We start from the raw sequence: 23,207 nt of genomic DNA on the forward strand, positions 1-23,207 counted from the left end.
TTTGAAATCGATAAGCTATCGTCTAAAAGCTGATAGCCAAACATTGAAGTAGTCGCAGAGCTTATCAAAAACATTTATTATGGGTTTATGGCCCAGACGGTTTTACAGGTATTTTAACCGATTCAGTCGATGACCAACTGGCGAAAAGAGCCATCCAGACCAAAGTGACTCTCTTCAGGGCTAAGATTTCTGGGTTCCTCGCGCAATTTGTCATTAGTTCCGAAATGCTGGCAGTCCTCGAAGTAGCTGCGATAGCTAGAAAGTTTTTCTTCCATCTCGGTAGTAATATCCTTAATGGTTCCCTTGGTGCCTCCATATTCCACTGGTAGATAATGTTGAGGAACCCGCTCAAAAATGGCCTCCGGATCGGAACTAACAGAGATCTAAAATGATGGTAATTAAAAAGATATTATTGTGGATTTGATATTGTCTCACCCTCTCTTTAATTTTAACGGGAAACCATCCAAGCAGGGATTTGAAACCCATCTCAAATGCCTTGGGCACATTTATGAAGTGGATACCCTTCTGCCTCGTTGGCATTGCCTCATCCGCATAGACTGAGAACTTGCTGAGAAGTTGGGGCTGCAGGGCAAACAGATTCGCACCCGTCACTCCACTCATGTCCATGATCTCCAGGTAGCCACTAACCGAGGCATTGTCATCCTCCAGCATCATGATCTCACCGAACATGGAACCCACGCGTATAATGTCCTGGAACTTGAACTTGTTGATGTCATAGGAGCCAGCTCGAATTATGGTCACCGCTGGTCCAGTATCCTCTTTGTCCAGGGGAATCCTCAAGATAACTCTATGAGAAAAACTCTTAAGGGGATTTTGTGATATAAAAGAAGTGCATACCCCATTCTGATAATCTCCAGCACTTGAGCGTCGTCAGCCAATCGCTGTTCATTGAAAACCTCAGGTATGGCAGCTTGTAAGCTATAGAATCGATCTATCTTCTGCTTGGCCTTCTCCAGACTAAATTTGGATCCACGTAGAAAGCTGAGCAGGAACTGATCCTCGAGGCAGGCACAGATGTGAGGCTGCCTCTGCAGCCATTCTTTGAGAGTTGCTATGTCGGACTCCACTCGACTGGGCACCTCATTCAGCTCCTCGATGGCCACTTTTTGCAAAGCAGGCGATAAGGTGCGTATGGGATTAGGAGAACTACTCATGTTGGCAGCGCTATCAGTTGAAGACTAACCAAAAAATGGAACACTTAAATCCGCCAATGCACTTCCAACTGGTCGACACTCTAATGTTATTCAAAGCAACATGCGATAAGAGCCGACTAATCGGGTAGCGATTAGCTGGATTTCTAAACCAGCGGTTATATATATTGCTTTGAGCTTACGAATTTTAAACACTTAAATCTTCATAGCGCACTGACAAAAGAGCAAAACTTATTGTTGTTTATTTATTTAACATAATATTTATTTATTTTATCCAAATATCATTAATGGAAAAATTGTATATAAATTACTGAAGTATCCAAATGAAAGCAGGAGTTTTTTATTGTTATTATTATTATTATTATTAAAACGTTTGATTATAGCCCTTGACCCACCTGTGGGTTAATATTCAGTTGCTTATCATTTAGTACACACATGCCCACATATTGCAAAAGATAAAGTCTGCCAGCGGTCGTCACTTTCACAAACAGCGTATCAGTTTAGTATTGAAACTTTATTCAAAGAAAAATAATCAATTAGGCTAAAACTTAGCGGCTAGATACCCGGTTGAAGCTGCCACCGTAACTAACCTAGTCTCAGTTGCAGTTATCGCGAGATATTGCATAAGAAACGTGTTGATATCATATGAGTGGAGGAGTACTATATAGGGGTAGATTTAGGTGTTCTATAAATACGCTGATCTGTTGATGGGCTGTAGTAACCTAGGAGTGGATTGCTATTGCACAGGATGTGGAGAATCATTCGGAGTATCGGTGCGGAGGAGTATCGTTTTCAGTAGAGGCCGGAGGGCAGATCCGTGACCTTTGACATGGAACCCTGTGTGTGCGATCGAGTCCGTAGGGTCGGACCTTGAGTCTGGTTCTGGCCAAAGTTGGAGTGCTCATGCATGCGCATGGCCAGATTACTGGTGAAGTATATCTGCTGATTGCTGCGTGATTTCTCCCTACCGATGGCTGCATCATTGAGTGCCTCCGGATGGGCCGAGGCAAAGGCGGCCTCCAGTCGCTCCACATTCTTGGTCACCCTTCTGGCCTGCAGGGCAGCCGAGATATCCGGCTTCGGGTACTTCTGAGGTGTGTTCATGCCGGTCATGAAGAAGACCCCATTGAATTGCTGCGCTGGCGGCGTGGGCGGTGGTGGTGCCTGCGGCTTGACCTTCACCGGATGATGGACAATCGTGACGGGTGCCACATCCTGGACACTCTTCCGCAGCGCCTGCATTGTGGGATCGTGCTCGTCGTGCCGCGCATTCATAATCACATCCAGCAGCTCCCGATTGGTGCTGGCATTGTAGGCCGTTGCCGTGGCATTCGCCTCCGGCATGTCCGGCGTGGGTGACTCCATTTGATAGGCCGCCGGCTGATCCGTCTCGGGGGCATCGTAGTCCACCTCATCGAAGAAGCTGTGCAAGGCTGCCAAGCGCTCGGCGGCAGCGGGATCTCCTGGCTGATGCAAGACCATGCCGTAATCCGAACCCTCCTGATCGGAACAATCGGTGCGGGCCACCAAGTGGGCCAGAGATCGCGACTTTCGCGGTGGCTGTGGCACTATATTAACCGGCACAATGTCCTTCTCCACCTGGCGATGGTGGCGCATCTTTGTCGTTCGGATACCACTGCCTGCCTGGCTGCTGATTTGCTTCTCCGCCTCACTCACGATGTTGTCCAGCTCCTCGATGACATCCTCTATGGTGGCCGCATCATCCGCATCATCCTCATCCTCCTCCATTAACTTCCTCGACTTCGATTGCTTTGCCTTGGAGGGCAGCACCAGAATGGGCACCGGGCTGAGCGATGCTCCCGTCTCCGAGCTGCTGATGCCCTCGTCCTCGTGCTCCGAACTGCTCGTCTGCTTGGTTTTTGTGGGCGGCGGAACCTGGCGGGGCAGGGCCACTGGCTGGTGGTGGAGGTGCGCAGAGGCACCCTCCACCGGCTTGAATTTGGACTGCTGCTGGGCGCCCTGAAGGCGAAAGATCTCGCGCTGCAGCTCGGCACATCGCTCCTGAAGTCGACGCTCCATGGAGGTCAGCACGGCCTTCTCCTCGTGCAGAATCTGCACCCTTCGCTCCAGGATCACCATTTGGCTGCGCACGCGATCCGCATCCCTCGCCTGGGTGATCATTTGGTCCACATCGATGTGGAGTTCGTTGAAGCGCTTCACCTCGATCTTCAGGGCATCCAACCAGGGCGACGAGGAGGAAATGGTGCGGGCCAGGGTGCTGGCATCTAGGCCAGCCTGGAAGAGCTCAGCCTGGATGTACAAACGCTGCTGAATGCTCACCGCACTCTCAATGAAGGTGTTGAGAAATCTATACAATATTAAAAACATTTAATTTAATAATCTTCTTTAGAATTCTTTGAGGTATTCACTTACTTGACCCCTGCACACTGGAGTTCTCCAGAACCACCGCCGCTGTTTAGGATGCCAACCAGCAAACGGAAGCGTACTGGTTCACTGCATCTCAACCGCAATGTGGACATGGCATCCGATACGGCTGTATGTCCAGCAGAAGCTATCTTCTGACCGCCACTGCCACTTCCAAAGGGCTGGCGATCGCAGGCGAAGGCGAGCAATTGCAGGGCCAGAATGCGAGCTCGGATGCCCTGACCGGTGGCCGAAGAAGCCAACGGCATGAGACCCACCGGTGTGTTTCCCAGACGGGCTATGGCATCCAGAGATCGTGAGCAGCAGATGCTTAGACATTGGCTGGTCGGGATAAAACTACTGTTTAAGAGTTCTTTTTAATGAGGGCTTTATGGTTACTCACAGGCAAGACAGTTCGTCTAGCAGAGCACGTCGCTGATAGCTCTGGGGGTTCCTGGTAATGGCCAGCGAACTGCTGGCTCCTGGCTGTGGAGCCGGTGCATTGCTGGCCTGGGCCATTTGAATGGCGCGAAGCACCTCGAGCAAATGGCTAATGCCATCCGCAGGAGTGCCTACAAATTCTTGGACGAAGCTGAAAAGACAATAAATGTTGGGGATGAGAAAACTCACGAATAACAAGAAGAACCACCAGTCGAGTGCAGCGACTATTAAAAGCTCGTTACATAGCTAACCAATTTCAATAAAAAAAAAAATGCCCTCGGACACAAACGGATTTTGGTTAAGGCCAATTGCTAAACGGTAGCACTACAAGCTAAGATCTAGAAGTACAGTACCCTCCCTCCACAGCTTACAGCTCTTCCACTCTTTATCGCTTTTTTAAGAGTGCAGTGACGTCATAATTATAACTTTCTTAATAACATCTGAAATAATGGTTCGATTTGGAAAATTTTTGGTGTGTCGATAGATATTGACCGAATTAACATATACTGCCTTTACCATGTGTTCAACAGATATTATAGAGTTTCGCGATTTGTGGGCATTAGTGTGGAAATAAAATTGCCCTGCGTTGGCATAACTTGAATCTATATGTTAAATCACAAATCTCTGGCCATTATAGTTTTCAAGGTTTCGATATTCTTACGGACAGACAAAAGGACGAACTTTAGGACATGGAAGCGTTACCTTCTACTTGTTATACAATTTTTTTTCGAGCTACGGGTGTATCTACTGAGTCTTACCTGGGAAAGGACACTCTGAGATCGGCTCGCAACTTGGTCAGCAGATCTGTAATAGAGCCAAACTGACGCAGGGACATCTCTCTATCATTTTCTGGCGGAGCAGGAATGGGAGATCTATTTGAAATAACGAAAAACAATTAGCAAAATATATGACTTTAAGTAGGAATATAAACATTACTTGTACTCCGAGTGTTTGGCTGGCAGGGTGGCCGATCTGGAGGCCTCCTCCTTGGCAGTGGGACCTGTGCTCACATCGTAGATGGATACCTTTTTAGCCGAACTACTGGCCTTGATGAACTTTCTCAACGAGTGGACATAGTCCTCGGGATTGTAGACGGGTGGACGTTGATTTTCCTGCGATCAGATAAGATTGGGTAGATTATTGGTTAGCTGTTATTAATGTTATTCATAGTTGGTTACCCCAACTCACCTTGCTGTAAACTGGTGCCTGAGGCCAACTCTGTTCGGAGCCGCCAATTTTGTAGGAGGCCAGGGATCCGTTCAGGCTGCTCGCCCCGCACTTATTGGTCCCCGAGCTGTTGGATCCGCCAGCTTTCGAGGGGACAACCTGACTGTTTTGACCCTGGCCGGCCAGCTCGCACACACTGGGAGCCATTTGGAGGTGGTGCTGGTGCTGCTGTTGGTGGAGGTGCTGGTGAAGGTGGAGGTGTTGTCCCGGGTGACGAGCTTGTTGGCTATGGTGTCGCTGCAGTGTCGAGCTGTCGCTGCGTTAATTGGAAAGGGGAAAACCAATCGGGGTGGAGTCAATTAATGTACGTGCTGGACATGGGAGAACTCGTATTTGCATAGGCTATAAAAGAGTGGTTGGTAGCTGGAGTTGCTAGTTTGGGTCGCCACCACGTAACGCACCGGAAAAACAAGCCGTTAAGTTTATTGAACATTTTGAGTCGTAGCTTATCTGCAGTAGGATTCGGATTCGAGGTGTCTCTGGTCAGGTGCTTTTGCCAATATAGTCGCTATAGCGATATAACCGCTGTCAACGACACCCAGTTTTGCATGTGGGCTGCAGTGGGTCTGTTTCCTAGCCACTACTGCTTGCTAACCGATCGAACGCGATTTTGATCTGTGACAGTCGCTGATTTGTTTTGCGGCTTCAGTGCGTAGACAAAATGAAATGAAAATTTGCATTTTAATGTGCCCAGAAATAAAGATACACTTTCACTGGCAAGCGCGAGTTGAAAGAGAGACATCATCCATGGGTTGAAGTTCCCTCTCAAGACGCCAGTGCCGTTGGCCCACAATAAGGGGTTAACGGTTCATATGCTGGCTATGCAAATTAGGCTGCCATTGTGTTTGGCTGGTTATGACGTGCCACACAGGTGGGTTACCTCAGTCTCAGTCACAGTATCAATCAGCCAATCAGTCACGTACCGCCGATGCTCAGGCATTTCCATTTGATTCTTTAAGTCAGGTGTGTAGTGTGAGTGTGGTGTGTGTGTGCTTCTTGCAAGTCGAACAACTGCAAGTCGGAGGCTATGGTCTGGCTGATTGACTGCTGCTATATAAATGCGGTTCCCACAGCAGCCAATCCCCCAGACAAAAAAAAAACACTTCGATCAATGTCAGCCATTGGCCGCAGACAGGAGAAACTCAACGCAAGTCAATTCAGAGTGTTGAAAGATCATTCACAACAGCAACCGGCGAGGAGGCGGGGTTGCAGCTCTAAAATTTGCATAAATCAATTTGTGAGACATAAATTGAAAACTGCTCCACAAAACTGGAATTGATAAGCCGTGAAATGGCCCCCCAGGCTAATGGCTTCGAAGAGTGCTCTCCATTAGTTGCAATAGATGTCCAGCCGTTTTTATTTGCATCCCCATGCTCTCGACTAATTTCGGTTTAATAGAGTAGATTATCCAGCTCTAGAAATGTTACCAAAAAACAGTAAACAGTTTTATAGAAAAATGGAAATCGCCAATAAAGCCATTATCACATTTTCCGAACTAGAAATTGCTGTAAATTATACTGTTATTTCTCCCGTTTTCATGTCCTTAAGGCTTAGCTTGTTTTTTTTTACTGCAAAGTGCCACCATTGGTTTAATTCAAAACCTACTTTTATAGTTTACCACCAGAAAGACGGAGTACTAAAGCCTAAATTAAAATGACTTACTAGAAAGTACATTTTTACGCTGATGGCTTAAAGTTGTTTATCCGTTTTCTTATCTCTAATGCTAAGCTAATGTTTGGTTCTTAACTGCAAAACTTTACCATTTGATGATTTTAAACCTACTTTTATAGTACCAGAACCATGAGAGAACGGGTATTATATTGTTTTTCAGTGGGATTACAGGAAGTTTTTTTACTGCATTTGATAGTAGTAAAGAAGTTGGCAGTATTTTTTATGCAATCGTTTTATTCGTGGTCAAAATCAGTTTAGAAGCAATCATCGATGGACGGCAACCATCCGCTGCAGTAGTGCCATACGGCCCAGGCGCCCCATCCCTGCTGGCTGAGGACCTTCTGGGCACAACGCACCGAGTTGGTGATGTCGTCGGTCAGGAGGGCATTGCAGCTTAGGCCACACTCGTTGTAGGAGAAGCGGCCATCGGCCTGGCACCAGTACAGATCGTTGATCTGGAAGATGCCGTAGTCGCTGGAGCCGTCCCAGTTGGGCGGTCCCACCACCCAGGTGCGGTAGTCGCTCTCGTGCTGGGCAATGCAGGTCCATTTGTCCAACTGGTCACGGGGGACGCCCAAGTTGGCCATCTCGCGGGCCAGGGAGCAACGGTCCAGGGTGCGGCCTGCCAGGGCAGGAGCGGCTATGGCCAGAGCCACCAGAACAAAGAAAGCCTTCATGTCGATCGGTTTAAACAAAACTGATTGACTTTCCTGGCCCGTGCCTTGAGTATTTATAGGGAAATTAATCGCCCATCATGGCATGGCCTATCAACCCTTGAGTTCTAAAGTTTAGATTCTGAACACTCAAAGATAGAAATATAATTAAAAGAACCACCAGTTGCAAGATTTAAATAATTCATTGAAAGCATTTTATCAGCAGTACGAGTAAATCGAAAGGTTTAATCTCAAAAAATATAAAAAAACTTCGCGGCTACAAGTACTGCATAAATCTAGGCTGGCAGAACTATCAATTACCTTGAACATCCGGTGTTTACCAAAATTTTATTTACGTTCGGGTTTTTCAAGTCCATTAATTTAAGGAGAAAGATAGACCTTGGGACGCCTTCGGACTGATAACCGAGTTTGGGAGGGAAATTTTTGCTCATATATGTGTCATGCAATCTAATTATTATTATTAAGTAATGCTGCTCAAAACATGGCTAAATAAAAATCAATATACATATATTCTAAAACCAAACTTTTGCTTAAAAATAATGAAATGAAAAAATATTTTGCGCGTTGGGACACACAAAGATAGAAATTTAATTAAAGCGGACTGCTTTAAATATTTCATTGAGCAAAACAACTTTATCAGCCGAACGGGTATATCAGAGTGTGCCATCTCAAAGAATACAAAAAAAGAACATTGCTCCAGCAAAAGCTGCATAGTTTTAGGCTTAATACAAGCCAAATAGAGGTCATAGAGCTTTCTGATGATAAGCCACTATCAGCTACCTTGAATGGCAAGTGTTAGCCAACGTTTCGTCATCGTTTGTGTGGCTGAAGTTCATTGAATGTAGGAGAAAGGTAGAGACCTCGACGCGCCTTCAAACTGATTAGCATAATTGTTGTTATATCAACAATGACTATGATGGGCTGGGCTGGTGTTGGTTTAGAAGGGCAGCCCATTGAGTTCGAGTAGCCAAAAACGGTAGATAGAGTTTTGGAACCGCCCAAGTGATAATCCAAATGATTAATCACACTTTCGGCTCGACCATAAACCAGACCACAACCGGGGGCTAATAGCTGCAATCAAGTGGAGTTGTTTCGCCATTAAACCTCCGACTCCGCACTCCGTACTCCACAGTCCACACTCCACTCCATGCCGCACCACTTCAAAGTCGGACATTAAACTTCGGGCCGTGCAAAAGATGGGAATTTGTCTGGGCGAAAGAAAGAGCGCTACGTATTGCAATTTCCAGACTCGAATACCTCGAATGCCGCACAATGAATAACGTTGAATAATTAGGCCCCACATGCAACCCCACCCGAGTTGCGTGAGCAGGGACCCACCGAGAAATGGCCAAGACAATGCCTACTACTTGTATATTAGAGATAAATATTTTGAATCGCTGGTGAAAGACAGCTAACTACAGCCGAATGGATCTCTTACGCACAAAGCTGAGATACAGATTCAGTTCGAGTTGGTTGGATTTATTCAATGCGTAGATTGTCTGTTTGAGTGTGATGGAACTGCCATATCTGCTTTCAAACTCTTCCGTCTTTTTGGGGGTACTTCAATCATGCGATTTTTAAAGTATTAACTGTTAAGGTTGTTAGCAAATCACAGATAGTCTTATATATAATCTACATATAGGACACATTCTTAAAACGCAATTAAATCTGACATTTAAAATAAATTCTTTCGGTTTCCCCAAGTAAAAGTTGTGTTTGCATTTTTTTTGGCATTTCGAATTAATTAGTTTATGGAACATTAATTTCGATGGCACAACAGACGACATTGTATTTGAACGGCACCTTATTAGCTCCTCTAATTATGGGTAAACATACCGACTGCTCTCTCCAAGCATTCAAATAGTTCTACAATGTTTGCCCAACTGCGACGACTGGAGTGCTCTTCTTGGGTATAAATATAATGCGGCTGTGGATCGATTCATCAGTTAGAAATTGCAAATCATTTCCAACGAAATGAAGGCTTTCTTTGTGATTTGTGTCCTGGCTCTGGCTGCAGTGGCCACACAGGCCCGAACCATGGATCGTTGTTCGCTGGCCCGCGAGATGTCCAATCTGGGTGTTCCCCGTGACCAACTGGCTCGATGGACCTGCATCGCCCAGCACGAGAGCTCTTACCGCACCGGAGTGGTGGGTCCGGCCAACTCCAATGGATCCAACGACTATGGCATCTTCCAGATCAACAACAAATACTGGTGCAAACCAGCCGATGGCCGCTTCTCCTACAACGAGTGTGGATTGAGCTGCAATGCCCTGTTGACCGATAATATAACCAACTCCGTGAGATGTGCCCAAAAGATTTTGCGCCAACAGGGATGGTCGGCCTGGTCCACCTGGAAGTACTGCAGTGGATCCCTGCCCTCGATCACCAGTTGCTTCTAAAACATATCTCGATCTGCTACCCCCAAAACAAAAAAAAAAAAAATTATCCTTTTACGCCTTAAAATAAACCACACCCTAAAGTTTCCTCTTAAAGTGGGTCTATTCTCTAATGGTGGGTTTACTATTTATTAAAAAATATTATTTTTAAATATTACAAATATTTTAAGGTAAAAAAAAAATTGTAGTTTCGTACTTTTTCTAAACTTTAAAGGGTTTTCTTTAAAAAATTTATATATTTTTTAAAATAATGAAAACATTTTAAAGCAACAACCTCTTAATGCATCACGTATTAATGTGTGTTAGACAAAGTTTCTTCTTAAAGTGGCTACTGTTTCTTTCTACAAAAATCAAATTTTTATAAATGTTGAAAACATTTTTTAGCTTATACATGGCATCTAAATGTTTGGCTAAAGTTTTCTCTAAAAGAGGATTCTTTTTCTCAGACTTTTATTTATTGTTTTAAATATTGGAAATATTTTAAATCAAAAACCTTTAAATACATCATGTATTAAAAATTGTTGAATAAATATATTATTGAATAGGTCACCCTAAGATCAACTTTGCATTTATTGTACATTTAAAAATGTTTTTATATTTAGAGCACCACGTTATTTCTAAGTGTAATTGACTCGTGATCTTTTAGCAATTGCAAAACTGTCGCCAGAGGAAAATGGAGAGCCTTTTTGGCTGTAAAAGTGAAATTTTATATAATGGCCCACACATAACAGAGTCATTATGACAGTTGGCCTGGCCAAAGCGGTTGAAATCTATTAGACATTACTGCCCGCAAAGCGGAGCTTCAGTGTTGGCCACTAAATGGCGAAAAGCAAAAAGCTAAAATGGCTGGCAAACAAGTTAATTTAATTTCCAGGCATAAAACAAATTACGTATGAAAAATTGCCGTTATCGCTGTGTTTATCATCTGGCTGTGGTACGAATGTGTCTCGTTGAAAACTCTTAATGCCTCACAAGTGCCAACGGACTTTGGCGCGATTGCCAACAATTTCGATTCAATCACATCTATGGCAGATCACAAGGGGCAACAAAAAAGAAAAAGAAAAAAAAAAGCAGAGACATGATGTAGGTCTATGGGATTGCCATTTGCGGCTAATCGCTGGAGATCAACTTTGCCATTTAGAGTTCGTTTAGGCCTGGCCAGATGGCAAAGACAAGTACGAGTCGGAGCTAAGAGCCTAGAGCCTAATGTATTAATTTGTAGCGCTATTCTCAAGGGTGTCGGTTGAATGACATTCCTTGGACACGGGTGTACCCCCCACCCCCTCCCCCTCAATTGTTCTCGTGGCCGAGACTTTCACAGAGAACTCTGTGCAAAACACCATGCCAAAAGCCATTTCGGACAGCTCATAAAATTAAGAAGATTCCAGGGAAATGCAAAGAGTTTCTCTTCTCGTGCTGAGCCGACACCTTGCCAAATTGTTACACAAGCTGGCGAAAAGCACACGAGAAGATCTGGCCAGCTGACACCCAGTTTGGTTTGGGATCGGATGTGGGTTTGGGTTTGGATCTACGATTGTGTGGCATTCGCTGACGATGATGCCAGAGATTAAGTCACTGCTGACAGGCCGACATGGCGACATGCAAAAGTTCTCATGGCAGTTCCATTTCTTTTACCCATTTGCATTTGTGTGTTTGCCATTTGTCGCTGGCCTGAAATTTACCCACACTCACTCAGAGATAAAACTATTAGGAGAATTTAGCAACTGACAAAGCCGGAGAGAAATGTGGCCACTTTTCAGCTGTCAGAGATCTCTCCACGGAGATTCCTAGAGATTTCCCAAAGCTGTCAGCTCCCGTGAGCTATGCCCCGAGATCACATCGCCCATCTCCGACTTTTGACATCTTTTTGATTGTCGACTGAATGGTGCACTCGGAGAAATTGAAACCTTTAAATTTAGAATTAAAGCTTAGCTTTAAATAAATTTGTTTAAAAATGTAGTTTTTTTTTCGAAATTTGATAACCCTAAATATAAAGGACGCAAATTTAAACTAAACTGTTTTTGAAACGATGTTCGAAATTGAATTAAAATATTTATTAAATTTAATCTAGTTTTTATTTCAACCTACCAGTTTCTTTTGGTATCAATAATTTAATTTTTTTTGCATTTCATCATAAACAGAATTGGTTTACCCAATGTATGAGTACATTTTTCTGAGTGCAGTGACGACTGTCATGCTTGACGGCGTCGCGCTTGACTCTAAATTAAAATGGTTTTCTTCAGTGGGCTGTTTTTGGGAAAAGATTTTCCAACGCTCATTATAGTTTTCACTGGGATTTGTTGGCCGCAGATTGCAGAGCGCCTGCCCGCCCGAGGTTATGTATCAGCGGGCCCCAGCTGTCAAATAATATAATTAGGGTTTTTATGTTGTTGAAACTATATCGCAGCGCGGGGTCTCCAAGTCGCCGAGTTTCTGGAGCTTGCCTTTTGACACAGTTGCGTTTTGGGGCTGTCAGAGAGAAATGTTTATAATTTGTGAGCCGCGCTTGTGACAGGTAATTGATGCCGAAAGTAGCTCAAACCGGGGGCCACCGCTAGTGTCTCAGTTGGCCTGCCATTGACAATGGCCGCTCAAGATCATGTTAACTTAACCGGGCGGAAAAAAGGTAATGCGATCATTTCGGAATTGTGCAAGTTCAGCCATGGCGCGAGCATCCACAGAAGACTCACCCCGTTTGAGAAGTCAGACCCACATGTCACATGTCTAGTAATCAGATCCTGTGCCGCAGAACATTCCAGATCAGTCAAGCAGCAATTCAGCAGTGCACACACCGTTGACTCCGGTAAACAGGGAAGCCAACTGCGACGATCGGACTTCGACTTTGACTTCACTGCCATTTTCTCCGAGAGCCTTGAGGAAATCGTGCGCTGATAAAAGTGAATCCCCCGTCGGTCTTAGAGATATCCGCTATCGGACTAAGCGATTTGTACGATTTGTGGCATGGGTTCCGTGTCAATATTCCAAGTGGAAAATTGTCTCAAGATATGTCGACTCGAGGGGCACCGTTGATTATTTAATTACGCACTCCTATCTTAATAAAAATCATATGAATTGCCAAATTCGTTGATTTTTGGAGAGCCCATTTTCAGTTTTCTGACTTTCTATTATCAGGGGATAACTCTGGGGGATTTTTAGTGGATTCTGCTATGTCATTTTGTAGATTCTTTTTTACATAAGTCTTCATATTTTTGTTTTTAAGATTTCTTCACTGTTGATTTTTGGTTGATCCACTAATTAATTATATACGCACTTGAATCTAAATGAAAATTATATTAATTATATTAATTTTTAGAGGATTATGCTTTTTCACTTCGTGAAATCTTTTTTATAAGGCTTTATATTTCAGTTCTTCTCATTTATAAACTTTTCATTAACATTTTTTTCTTTGGTTAGAATTTTCCCATAGTGTTATAAATAATTTAAACATTTTTTTCCATTCGTGAGCAAGTTACGGATTTTTGTCTGAATTCTTTTTTATTGTTTTTTGAACGGTCTAACCTTTATGTTCTCTGATTATGATCTTAGTATGTAGTTCGCAATTTTACAACTTTTAATAAGTCTAATTATTTACCATTATCTTTTCTACAAATCATCTCTGTAATAATTTTATTCGCCAACTTCAAAGTTATTTTAATAAATGCGATGCTCTTAAAACTTAGAAGTTTCCTATTCATAGCCTTTATCTTTTCTTCGAATCACCTTTTTAATAATTCTGTCCGCCATATTTAGTTCACACTTCCTTTAAAGTACTCATTAAACTTTGTTTACCCCCGACACTTTCACGACTTTTTTCTCCAGTAACCTGTTTCCCAAGCAGCTCTTCTCCCGACTCCTTCTACCTGTCATCTGCTGCTCCTCAGACCAATTAGATGGGCCACAAACAGAGTGTAAGCCTCACCCCTTATAGACCCTCTATAGACCCTATAGAGCCATACTCATGGCGGTGAGTCGGTTCCAACGTTGTGTGGTTATCTGTAGACCATCATAACTTAACGCTAGAGTGACTTCCAGCAATTGTTTTTCGCCTGACCCACGCAATGTCGCTCCAGGGGGCGGCGAACCTCAACTTCGGGGCAATTACTTATGCATTTCCAACTCGACTTGTGCTAATGTGCTCAGATTATAGGAAACACTCGGGCAGGCAGGCACTTTAGCAGAGGTCTTCTGACAAGTACTCCCCACACTTCCCACACTCCGCACCGCATCCAGGAATGGTATAATTTTCCGGTCTTTGGTTTCCTGCTTTGTTTTAGCCTGTTCCTCAGACCAACGATCAATCCCACAGCAATGCACTCACTCAGCAGAGGGTCTTTGTCTATCTATCTATGCGTTTCCACTTCCTTTTGGAACCCAGAGCTCTCTGGCTTCCCGTTCCCGTTCTGAGATGTTGAGATGTCGAGTGGTTTGGATGGTGCCCAGCCTAGACACGTTTATCACCAGAATGAGAGACGACGGCTACTTGTTTAATTTATTGCCCACTGCGCCGGCCACATTAAGAATTCATTGACCGGTCCAGCTCAAAGTCATCGGCCTGTGGCGTGTGGAAGGGAAGCTGCCGCTCTGGCTTCGATTTTCTCCCATTTAGAAAGTGTGTGGAGAAAGAAAATTAACCAAGAATCTTGTACACCATTGTTCAAAACTGTAAACTTTGTTATAAACACAAAGATATTTCTGATTGCTCCTATTTAAGTTAAGGCAAAGATATATGACTTGTAATAAGTTAAGTTAGTAAAGGCTAAAGAACAATTTCTCAGAAATATTGATAAATCTTAAGATTTAATCGAGATTGATTGGCTTGCAAGGCAGCTCTAGCCCTTATAAGTGTTTTTTTCCCTTTTTGTAATGTATTGTAATTTATTTTATTCTATGTTGTTAAAGAAAATAACTAACAATTTCAAAATTGCATATGAAGTAATAGGAAACCCTTTTAAACCCATACTTTCCATTATCATGGCATTATTCACATATACCAATGGGTATTGATAAGACCCTAGAATAAACAAATTTCACTTTGATTTTCACTTTCTCTCGCTTTGAAATCCGAATTACTCCCCAAGGCAACGCGATTCCTATCGACAAATAATTGCAAATCGTGTGCACAATGTTTGTTTCGTGGACGCCCCTGGCTCTTAATCATTTCTATAATCGATACGACATTATGGTTTTTTAAAGCTTTGCAATTGTCTTTTCAAGTACACGAGACGGAAGTTTGGCTCTTTGTATATTTTAATTTTAAATTCTGCGCTCAAGAGTCACCAGTCTGACTGGTTTGGGACACAGCCAAAAAGACAAATCCAAACTTAATGGTATTATAATGAATGTGCCTAGGTGGGGTTATAATTTGACTTTGACCTGCTGACAGTCGCTGCTTTAAGTTTACTTTCTTTTATGAAAAAAGTTGCAGAAAGCTGCTTTTATCTTTGTTTGTTTTAAAAATGTTTGCTTTATTTGTCGCATATATTTATGGCTCTATGCCAAAGCAACACTTTCAAGTTGATTGGCGAATTCCAATAAAATTCTATTCACGGACTTAGAAAGTGATCTGCTCTTGTAAAAAACTCTGACAGAGTCATCAATCGATAAGATCAAACCTGAGTTTAAAGGAGAAAATATTCGGTGATATTTAGAAATGGCTACGGAATGATTTTTTAACACAGTCGAACTTTCACATCTCGTAGTTTAGTAACTTAAAGTCTATATTAATCAATGTATTATAAATGGCTTGGGAGAGTAGAAAAATGTTCTGTTACCAAAACTCAATTAATCCAAGTTTTATATATGCCAAAAGATAGAATGTTCTGTATCTCAATCTCTTTGAAAAAGATAGTGGATTATGTTTGAAGTTTCTATCAAGTTAAGCTTTATAATTGACAATACACACATTCTGAAGCAGTTAGAGGAATGTGCTATAATGTTTGATTATAAATGGATAGAGAGTTTAATGATATAGTTTTTTAATGCCTTTTTTTAATGAATGCTGATATTGAGGTCCTCTTGAAGAGGTGCTTGTATACACCTGAGGGCGGAACCTTATCGCGAGGAGCAAAGGAACACCCGAGTGGTGATAAGGTGATAAGCATATTGGGGCTATCAAATCTTTGACGGCGATGAAAGTTGGTCGATCGGACCCGAAGAATTCTGAATGGCCAAAAAGCAGATTGATCACTCCAGCCTTATGTTTGTTTATAAATTCCTCTGACGTCGGCCATTTTATCTGTGTTGATAGTAATTGCCGTAAATAAGATGGAGAACCGTTGAGTCGGGGAAGAACAGCTACGGCGGCTTCTCCTCTTATCTGTTGGGATTCTTGGCCATTATCCTAACAGTTCTCAACTCAAAGTTTGGCTGACAATTAGCGACGAGTTGTATGGGAATGGGGTTTAATTGGCCCGGGTCGATTGTAGGCACCCAAAGGCACAAAGTTCCGAAGCGAACTCATGCATATGCAATGAGGTATGGCCGTCAGAGACATAAGATTCTTGTTGGTCAGAACTGTTAGCTGACACACTTTGGGGGAAAGAAAAGCCATTAGTTTTTCTGCGGCGTCTCGATAAATCAGCCAAAAGTAAAAGTGATAAGCATTCTTCTCCGACAAAGGAATCGACCACTCATCGACGTTGAGCGCTCCACTCATTCACAAATTAGCATTAATTTATGAATTCATCTATAATTCATGGGGCTCTAAGAAGGTCAGGCTTGGATGCTGGCTAGCTCTGACAACCTGAAGCGACGAAGCTGAAGCTCCCAACTCCTCCCAACTCGCATCTGCCAACAGTAGCCTTTTGTCATTTGTCTCTGCCGTTGGCCACACGCGAAAGGTTAACAACTTTCTTGGCACTGCAGAAATCCGTGGAAATCGGTGCTGCCGCCACAGGCGACTGCCGACGAGCTTAAGCCCACCGGTGTAACCCCAGGAATACCGCTAGCGAGTGCCCCTCCCCGCAGCTGCGAATGGGGTTAATGTAACAGCCTGCACTGACTGTGGCTTCGAAGTTTGCATACTTGAGGTTGGTTGGGTCGTTAGTCAGAGTTAGACTTCAAGATGGAGCCAAGATGCCAACTCCGTCCATCGAGAAAGCAATGTGCAGTCGAGTTGTTGTGACTGTTGTTGATGATGTGTGGTAGCCTCGGGGTCGTCGACGACTGAGTGGTTTTACGATCGAACGCACGCCCGTTACAAGAGCTAAACAGGCCCGCACCAAATAGAGTTCTTATGAGGTCTGGGCCTCAAACCCACTATCTAGTCCGATACAACTCACTTAGGTGCACCAAAGTGGAGCTAAATGTTGAGCTCGAGTAGCCCGTACCTTCTGCCCACCGAAGACTCGTAATTGCCCACTCCAGCGGTAGCGGAGATGATAACAAGGTTAATGGCTTTTAAAACCAAACGTTTAAGCTGCAAAATTAATATAACTTGCTCTAAAAACCTTACAGTCGGGCAGAGATGGGGTTAATCTTGCTAAGAAAATAAGACTAATGTTTTAAGGAGCGTCTTGAGACCATTTAGTAGTGACTGATAAGCTCTTTAGATTAATACGTCTTGATTTGGCCATTATTTCGTGTGCACTTGCGATAAGTAAAGTAGCTAGTTGCTTCAAGGCTCACTTCAGATAGTAATATTGTGAAGATCTACTTGTTGAGATAATGGAGTCCTATAAAAGCACTGCCCACTCTCCCTTTCGACATCAGTTTATGATTTTAAAAAATTAGTATCTAATTTACTTCGGGAATCTTATAAGTTCCAACCATGCTTCATACAAAGCTCAAACTTTAGTGATTTATAGCTTTGACAAGCTATTTATTTTAAAATAATTTTCAATTACTTTAAATTATTACTGAAACATAAAAAAGATGTAAAAATTCCAACCATTTTCTCAGGACCATTTTAAAGCCAAGCTTCATGAAAATTATTAAAGGTTCCTGGCACACCCCTGATTTTCAATGCTCATACTAATACCGGGACCCTAAAAAGTTATTGTTTATTATGCCGACTAGCAACGAAAACAATTTAAGAGTTTAATTCCTTTGTTTTGAGCAGCTTTCTCCTAATTTTGATGTCTTCCAAGCCTCAATTGTACTGCCCCAAGGCAATAAAATTCGAATTCGTTTAATAATCGCCTATCGTGAGCTCAATTCGTAAGAAGCCCTAGGCTCGATCAAATTTGTATAATCGTTATGACATTATTGTGTTCGCCAATTTTTAAGTTCTCTCTCGTTGGAGACGGAAGTTTGCATTATTTGCTTGTCGTTTTTGTATATTTAAATTTAGAGTCATTGAGCTACCAGTTTGACTGGTTGGGGCCTGAAGTCGAAGCCGATTGGAATTATAATGAATTTGTCTGCGTCTGCATATTATTTGGCTTTGACCCGCTGTCAATTTTTTAGCTGTCTGTCAGGCGAAGCATTAAGTTTACTTTCTATTGGTGAAAAGATATATATTTTATGTTGGCAATGCAAAAGTTTCTAACTTCGCACTGATACTTATGGCTTTATCACTTAAATAAGCGCATGCAAATTAAATGAGCATATTCTGTTTAGTAGATTGGAAAGTATATCATTGAAATGAAGCAATTAAATATTTAAGCTGTAAAGTTTTTAGACTGTGGAAAGGAAACGAATCTAAACAAAGCTAATCATTTTGATCAAATTAAATTCTTTCTAATGGCTACAAAAAGTTCAGCCAATGCATTTATTATATTGTGGCCTAAATCGGCAACCAATAGATCTGAATTTTTAAAAGAATTTATTCTGCTTCTGAGCAAATTTAAGGACTTATTTTAAACTGGAAAAGTCAAAGTTCTAAGACACCAAGGCACCAAAATTAGACTTTCGGTTTAAATTTGGTTAGAATTTATAAGATCCCCGAAATAAATTGGATACTAATTTGTCCAAAAATCATTTTATTCAGGGTCAAAATAGGTTTAGAAGCAGTCATCGATGGACGGCAACCATCCGCTGCAGTAGTGCCAGGTGGACCAGGCGGACCATCCCTGCTGGCTGAGCACCTTCTGGGCACAACGGACGGAGTGGGTGATGTCGTCGGTCAACAGGGCGTTGCAGCTGAGTCCGCACTCGTTGTAGGAGAAGCGACCGCTGGGAGGAGCGCACCAGTAGTAGTCGTTGATCTGGAAGATGCCGTAGTCGTTGGAGCCGTTGTAGTTCTCCGGACCCACCACTCCGGTGCGGTAGGAACTCTCGTGCTCGGCAATGCAGGCCCACTTGTTCAGCTGGTCACGAGGAACGCCCAAATGGGACATCTCGCGGGCCAGGGAGCAACGGTCCATGGTGCGACCGAAAGCTGGGGCGGCACAAGCCAGAGCAACCAGAACGATGAAAGCCCTCATGGTGAAACTGATATCGAAGCCCGGAAAGCAGTGCGCTTTTATAGCCGGAAAATTATCTAACCAAGCGTGGTTATCTTGGGTTTTGGTATTCAATGTGGCCGGGCTATCTGAACGCGTCGAAAAGAATCGCAGGGAAATCGGACCATATTGATAATGCCATTGATAATTTCAGTGGAGTATCCCGATAATATGAATGAAGTATTACGCCGATTCGATTGTGAATCCCCTTGCTATCGAGGTTTCAAGTCCACCTGCTCTGAATGGATGCAAATCGGCCTTTGTGATATTTAGGATTGTTTGTCTGGCCAATTGGCCTTTTGATCTCAATTATGGCCTTGCTGCTTCTCTTTCGTTTTGGTGGCCCATTGGCTTCAATTAGTCTGGGGTCTCTAACAAAAGCTCTGGGCTTTGGGCTCAGGGCCTCCGTCCATTGTTGGCCCAGTGTGGTTGTGTTACCCAATCCACCAATTGCTTCATTTGTCAGGGAACGTCAAGGTGTCCAACATCTGTTGATGCTCAGGCTAATGTGGCTTTGATGCAGTTTTCGAAAGAAGGAAGACTTTTTAACTACTCACAAAGGGAGGCGCGAATAGAATGCCTTAAAGCGACCTCAAAAATCGCGTGAAGAAAGAAATTTCTTTTTTTTCGGCTAAAGCTGAAAGTAAGTTGGCCACTTGCTGGGTTGCGTGCAAGCCACCTACTCCTCCGACCCGCCCCTTTTTTTTTGAGACTCTAGACTGTAGACCGTGGCCAATGCATAAGCTGTTTAACAATTGTTAAATCAGACCGGAACAGATTTTTCTGTAGTTCGGCATACACTCGCTTGGTTTTTTTTGTTGATATTTTTTTGTGGCTGCCTTTGCCTGTCTCTATGGCTGCTATTTATTTATTTACAATCTCCGCGTTTCCCGCCCGTCGGTTTCTTTTGTCTATGCCCACAGCTCTGGACAAAGTGGCATTGTTACTCGGATTGGGGCTGCGCCGAAGACTTTGAAGTCTCGTGCCTCTGCCAATTCAATTTTCACTTCAATTTTCCATGAGTACAGTTAAATGTAATTTGTTTTCATACTTTTATAACGCACACGCACCAGTCTTAACGACTTTTTATTCTTTTTCTGGGTATTCTCGAGAGTTTCTTTCTAAGTTTGGTTTGATGTGGGCGTCACAGTTCAATGTCAGAGCTAGCCACACACTCAGGGATTTACATATCTAGATTTGGACAGTAGAGGCAGTTAAAAGAAAGTCGGCGGAGCCCATTAGCATATGCACAAGTCCGAACCGAACCGAAACATACCATCTTGATCTTGACCAAGCGAGTGAGTAACTATCCGACCCTCTGACTTACTTGGGTAACTAGTTTGGCTTTTTCTACTCCTTACCTATTTTTTTTTTGTGTCCAGATTCTGGTCTTCTTAGCCCCGTTCTCCGAAATCCAATTGGGAGCAGGCACAGCAGCGTATTGACACGATTCCGAATTGGGCCAAATGCAACAAGAATGTTCTCAAATTCGTTGGCTAACTAGCAGCACATACACACACTTACACACACACACACACACACACTTTTCGCATTCGCATTCGATCGGACTTTCATGCTGCACTTTGCGTCGTCATCGAAGTAGAAGCATAAATTGAGAAGATTAGCACGGAGCAAGAAGAACCACTCGGTATGGTGTGTTATTATTATGGTGGATGCTGCAATAGGCCAAGTTGGGGCCAGTTCTAGCCGGGTCCAGTACTCGTTTTACCGTTAGTGCACTCCACTCGCGATGCTGTTAGCTGTTCGGTGTTCGGTGTTCGCTGATGGCCAAGAAACGGGGCGGGGAAACGGTGGGGGGTGGGGACCCGGGTGCCAATACCGCACTTTTCTATCCAATCAAACTCGTTTCTTCCGAGAATACACAATAGAAACATTCATATCGCGTAATCGTCAGAGTGACACGTAACTTTCAAATGGAAATGAAAATGGTAATGGTAATGGAGTTCACTACTGGATCAGAGGACTATATGCACACTTTGGTTGCCGCACTAAAAGCCCATCGATTGAACTTGGCTAGATTTCAGGACCATCTAGCTAAGCCATCGTTCGCCTAATTGCCAACCAAAACAGAGTTTTGTTTACGAAATCACCGATCTTCACATCTGCTTTCGACAAAAGTCACGCACCGACTGATTCGAAGCCGCAGACTCGGCTTGAACCCAAGACGAGTTTGCAAGCCGAAGTCTTAGCCGAAGTGGAGATCGTGATTTCTCTCCCTCTCTCTCCTGCTTTCGTATAAGAGTTCTTTTATAAGACCCGCTTTATAAGGCCCCCTCTTATGAACAACAGTAGCAACTGCACACCTCCGAATTAATGAAGACTGTCAAGCGCCTGAGGGAATCTTCAGGTCTCAGAGCATGACCAAAATCTGTCATTAGTTTCGGGAATGTGGCAACCGAAGCCCCATTAGAATTGATCCAAATTTTAACAAAGCAAAGTGGCTTTTCTAGGAAATCGATATGAATGTTGAGAAGCGGTTTTAAATCCCCCATTTATCACAAGATAGAAGCAAACCAAGTCCCATTAAAAATTAAGTTTTCATATGTAAACAGAGTTAAGAGAGACATTGGTATAAATTTAAAGAAGTATATAATGGATATACAATTTAGGTTTTTGTTAAAACACAAGGCCCTATGATAAATGAAATAAATTTTCTAAATCAAAGTGTCTTATCCAGGAAATTGCTATGATTATAATTCGAAATAAGAGAACAGTAAAACACTGCTAAAAATATATATGACCAAGAAACCTTTCCTGAGTTTGAAAGATATTCTAAGGTTTTGGTTTAATAATGTTAAATAAGTAGAAAAAAACTGTTTAAGAAAATATTCAGTTGATTAGTACCTAAACTTATACTGACAACAGATAAACAAAACCTAGCAATATGTGACCCGTTTCGTATCCTTATGTCCGCAATGGCAGCTGAACACCGAATACTTTTAAGTCTGGACTTATAAAGATTCAGCATATTTAAAGTCATTAATTAGATATTCTCAGACCACTAAGACAACCTGTGTTTAGCTAGAAAAAATTGTGTAAACCCAAGACCCATAAAAATTTAACCAATTATTTGCAAATCAATAAGTCTTTACTGGGAAATCAGAACTAACGCTTAGAAGCAGTCGTCGATGGACGGCAACCATCCGCTGCAGTAGTGCCAGGTGGACCAGGCGGACCATCCCTGCTGGCTGAGCACCTTCTGGGCACAACGGACGGAGTGGGTGATGTCGTCGGTCAACAGGGCGTTGCAGCTGAGTCCGCACTCGTTGTAGGAGAAGCGACCGCTGGGAGGAGCGCACCAGTAGTAGTCGTTGATCTGGAAGATGCCGTAGTCGTTGGAGCCGTTGTAGTTCTCCGGACCCACCACTCCGGTGCGGTAGGAACTCTCGTGCTCGGCAATGCAGGCCCACTTGTTCAGCTGGTCACGAGGAACGCCCAAATGGGACATCTCGCGGGCCAGGGAGCAACGGTCCATGGTGCGACCGAAAGCTGGGGCGGCACAAGCCAGAGCAACCAGAACGATGAAAGCCTTCATGTTGACAATTTTCGAAAACTGATGTCCAAACAGTAGAAGCTTCGTGTTTTTATAGCCAAATAATTCGGCTGATAGAGGAGTTATCGCCTACACGCTTACTGATACGAACTCCATTTTTGCGCAGCGATCGATAATTTTAATTAAGTTTCAGCATGGAAAATTTGCAGCTCCAGTTTAAAGGGTTTATATGCAGGCTATTCGTAAACAAGCTGAAATCAAATCTAACCCCGAATATAATTGACTATAAATACTAACGAAATTATCACTGATTAAGTCATATTAAAAAAAATCTGTCACCGAA

The 23,207-nt window shown here is 43.1% G+C and overlaps 6 protein-coding genes across 8 annotated transcripts in view; 1 reads left to right on the top strand and 5 right to left on the bottom strand.

The window, feature by feature from the left end:
• Positions 1-12: 12 nt before the first annotated feature.
• On the bottom strand, positions 13-1,562 carry LOC108145940 (retinol-binding protein pinta). The gene is made up of 3 exons (XM_017271648.2): positions 859-1,562; positions 436-808; positions 13-383 (listed from the first exon to the last, which is right to left on the bottom strand). Exons 1-3 carry the CDS (start codon positions 1,173-1,175, stop codon positions 123-125), a joined length of 951 nt encoding a protein of 316 aa, XP_017127137.1. The 5' UTR covers positions 1,176-1,562; the 3' UTR covers positions 13-122.
• Positions 1,563-1,667: 105 nt separating this feature from the next.
• The window catches only part of LOC108145936, a 29,424-nt gene continuing 7,884 nt past the window's right edge, over positions 1,668-23,207 (bottom strand). For 2 of the 3 annotated variants that reach the window (XM_017271643.1, XM_017271641.1), the window contains exons 4-9: positions 5,187-5,481; positions 4,935-5,110; positions 4,757-4,870; positions 3,961-4,149; positions 3,567-3,899; positions 1,668-3,501 (exon numbers count right to left, since the gene is read on the bottom strand). In XM_017271643.1, coding sequence (XP_017127132.1) covers positions 1,965-3,501; positions 3,567-3,899; positions 3,961-4,149; positions 4,757-4,870; positions 4,935-5,110; positions 5,187-5,481 — 2,644 coding nt within the window. In that variant the 3' untranslated portion in view covers positions 1,668-1,964. Of the gene's footprint in view, positions 3,502-3,566; positions 3,900-3,960; positions 4,150-4,756; positions 4,871-4,934; positions 5,111-5,186; positions 5,482-20,711; positions 21,510-23,207 lie in introns of those variants that run through there. The other variant, XM_017271644.2, reaches the window with a different exon arrangement.
• LOC108145945 (lysozyme S) lies at positions 7,108-7,599 on the bottom strand. Its single transcript, XM_017271652.2, has one exon. The coding sequence runs from the start codon at positions 7,571-7,573 to the stop codon at positions 7,151-7,153; it is 423 nt and encodes a 140-aa protein (XP_017127141.1). The 5' UTR covers positions 7,574-7,599; the 3' UTR covers positions 7,108-7,150.
• Positions 9,505-10,063, top strand: LOC108145941 (lysozyme P). The gene has a single exon (XM_017271649.2). It carries the CDS (start codon positions 9,545-9,547, stop codon positions 9,968-9,970), a length of 426 nt encoding a protein of 141 aa, XP_017127138.1. The 5' UTR covers positions 9,505-9,544; the 3' UTR covers positions 9,971-10,063.
• On the bottom strand, positions 18,872-19,347 carry LOC108145943 (lysozyme A/C-like). The gene has a single exon (XM_017271650.2). The coding sequence runs from the start codon at positions 19,330-19,332 to the stop codon at positions 18,910-18,912; it is 423 nt and encodes a 140-aa protein (XP_017127139.1). The 5' UTR covers positions 19,333-19,347; the 3' UTR covers positions 18,872-18,909.
• Positions 22,438-22,932, bottom strand: LOC108145944 (lysozyme A/C). Its single transcript, XM_017271651.2, has one exon. The coding sequence runs from the start codon at positions 22,904-22,906 to the stop codon at positions 22,484-22,486; it is 423 nt and encodes a 140-aa protein (XP_017127140.1). The 5' UTR covers positions 22,907-22,932; the 3' UTR covers positions 22,438-22,483.

The sequence above is a fragment of the Drosophila elegans genome, unplaced genomic scaffold (genome assembly GCF_018152505.1).
Source record: "Drosophila elegans isolate 14027-0461.03 unplaced genomic scaffold, ASM1815250v1 contig_208, whole genome shotgun sequence".
In the NCBI taxonomy this organism is placed as follows: Eukaryota; Metazoa; Arthropoda; class Insecta; order Diptera; family Drosophilidae; genus Drosophila; species Drosophila elegans.

What these genes read in the sequence shown, in the direction of transcription:
- LOC108145940 (XM_017271648.2), bottom strand. Translation starts at nt 1,175, where the DNA reads ATGAGTAGTTCTCCTAATCCCATACGCACCTTATCGCCTGCTTTGCAA. An exon ending in CTGGAGATTATCAGAATGGG is followed by an intron (nt 809 to 858) that starts GTATGCACTTCT and finishes TTTTTCTCATAG; the next exon opens with AGTTATCTTGAGGATTCCCC. An exon ending in CCGTTAAAATTAAAGAGAGG is followed by an intron (nt 384 to 435) that starts GTGAGACAATAT and finishes CCATCATTTTAG; the next exon opens with ATCTCTGTTAGTTCCGATCC.
- LOC108145945 (XM_017271652.2), bottom strand. Translation starts at nt 7,573, where the DNA reads ATGAAGGCTTTCTTTGTTCTGGTGGCTCTGGCCATAGCCGCTCCTGCC.
- LOC108145941 (XM_017271649.2), top strand. Translation starts at nt 9,545, where the DNA reads ATGAAGGCTTTCTTTGTGATTTGTGTCCTGGCTCTGGCTGCAGTGGCC.
- LOC108145943 (XM_017271650.2), bottom strand. Translation starts at nt 19,332, where the DNA reads ATGAGGGCTTTCATCGTTCTGGTTGCTCTGGCTTGTGCCGCCCCAGCT.
- LOC108145944 (XM_017271651.2), bottom strand. Translation starts at nt 22,906, where the DNA reads ATGAAGGCTTTCATCGTTCTGGTTGCTCTGGCTTGTGCCGCCCCAGCT.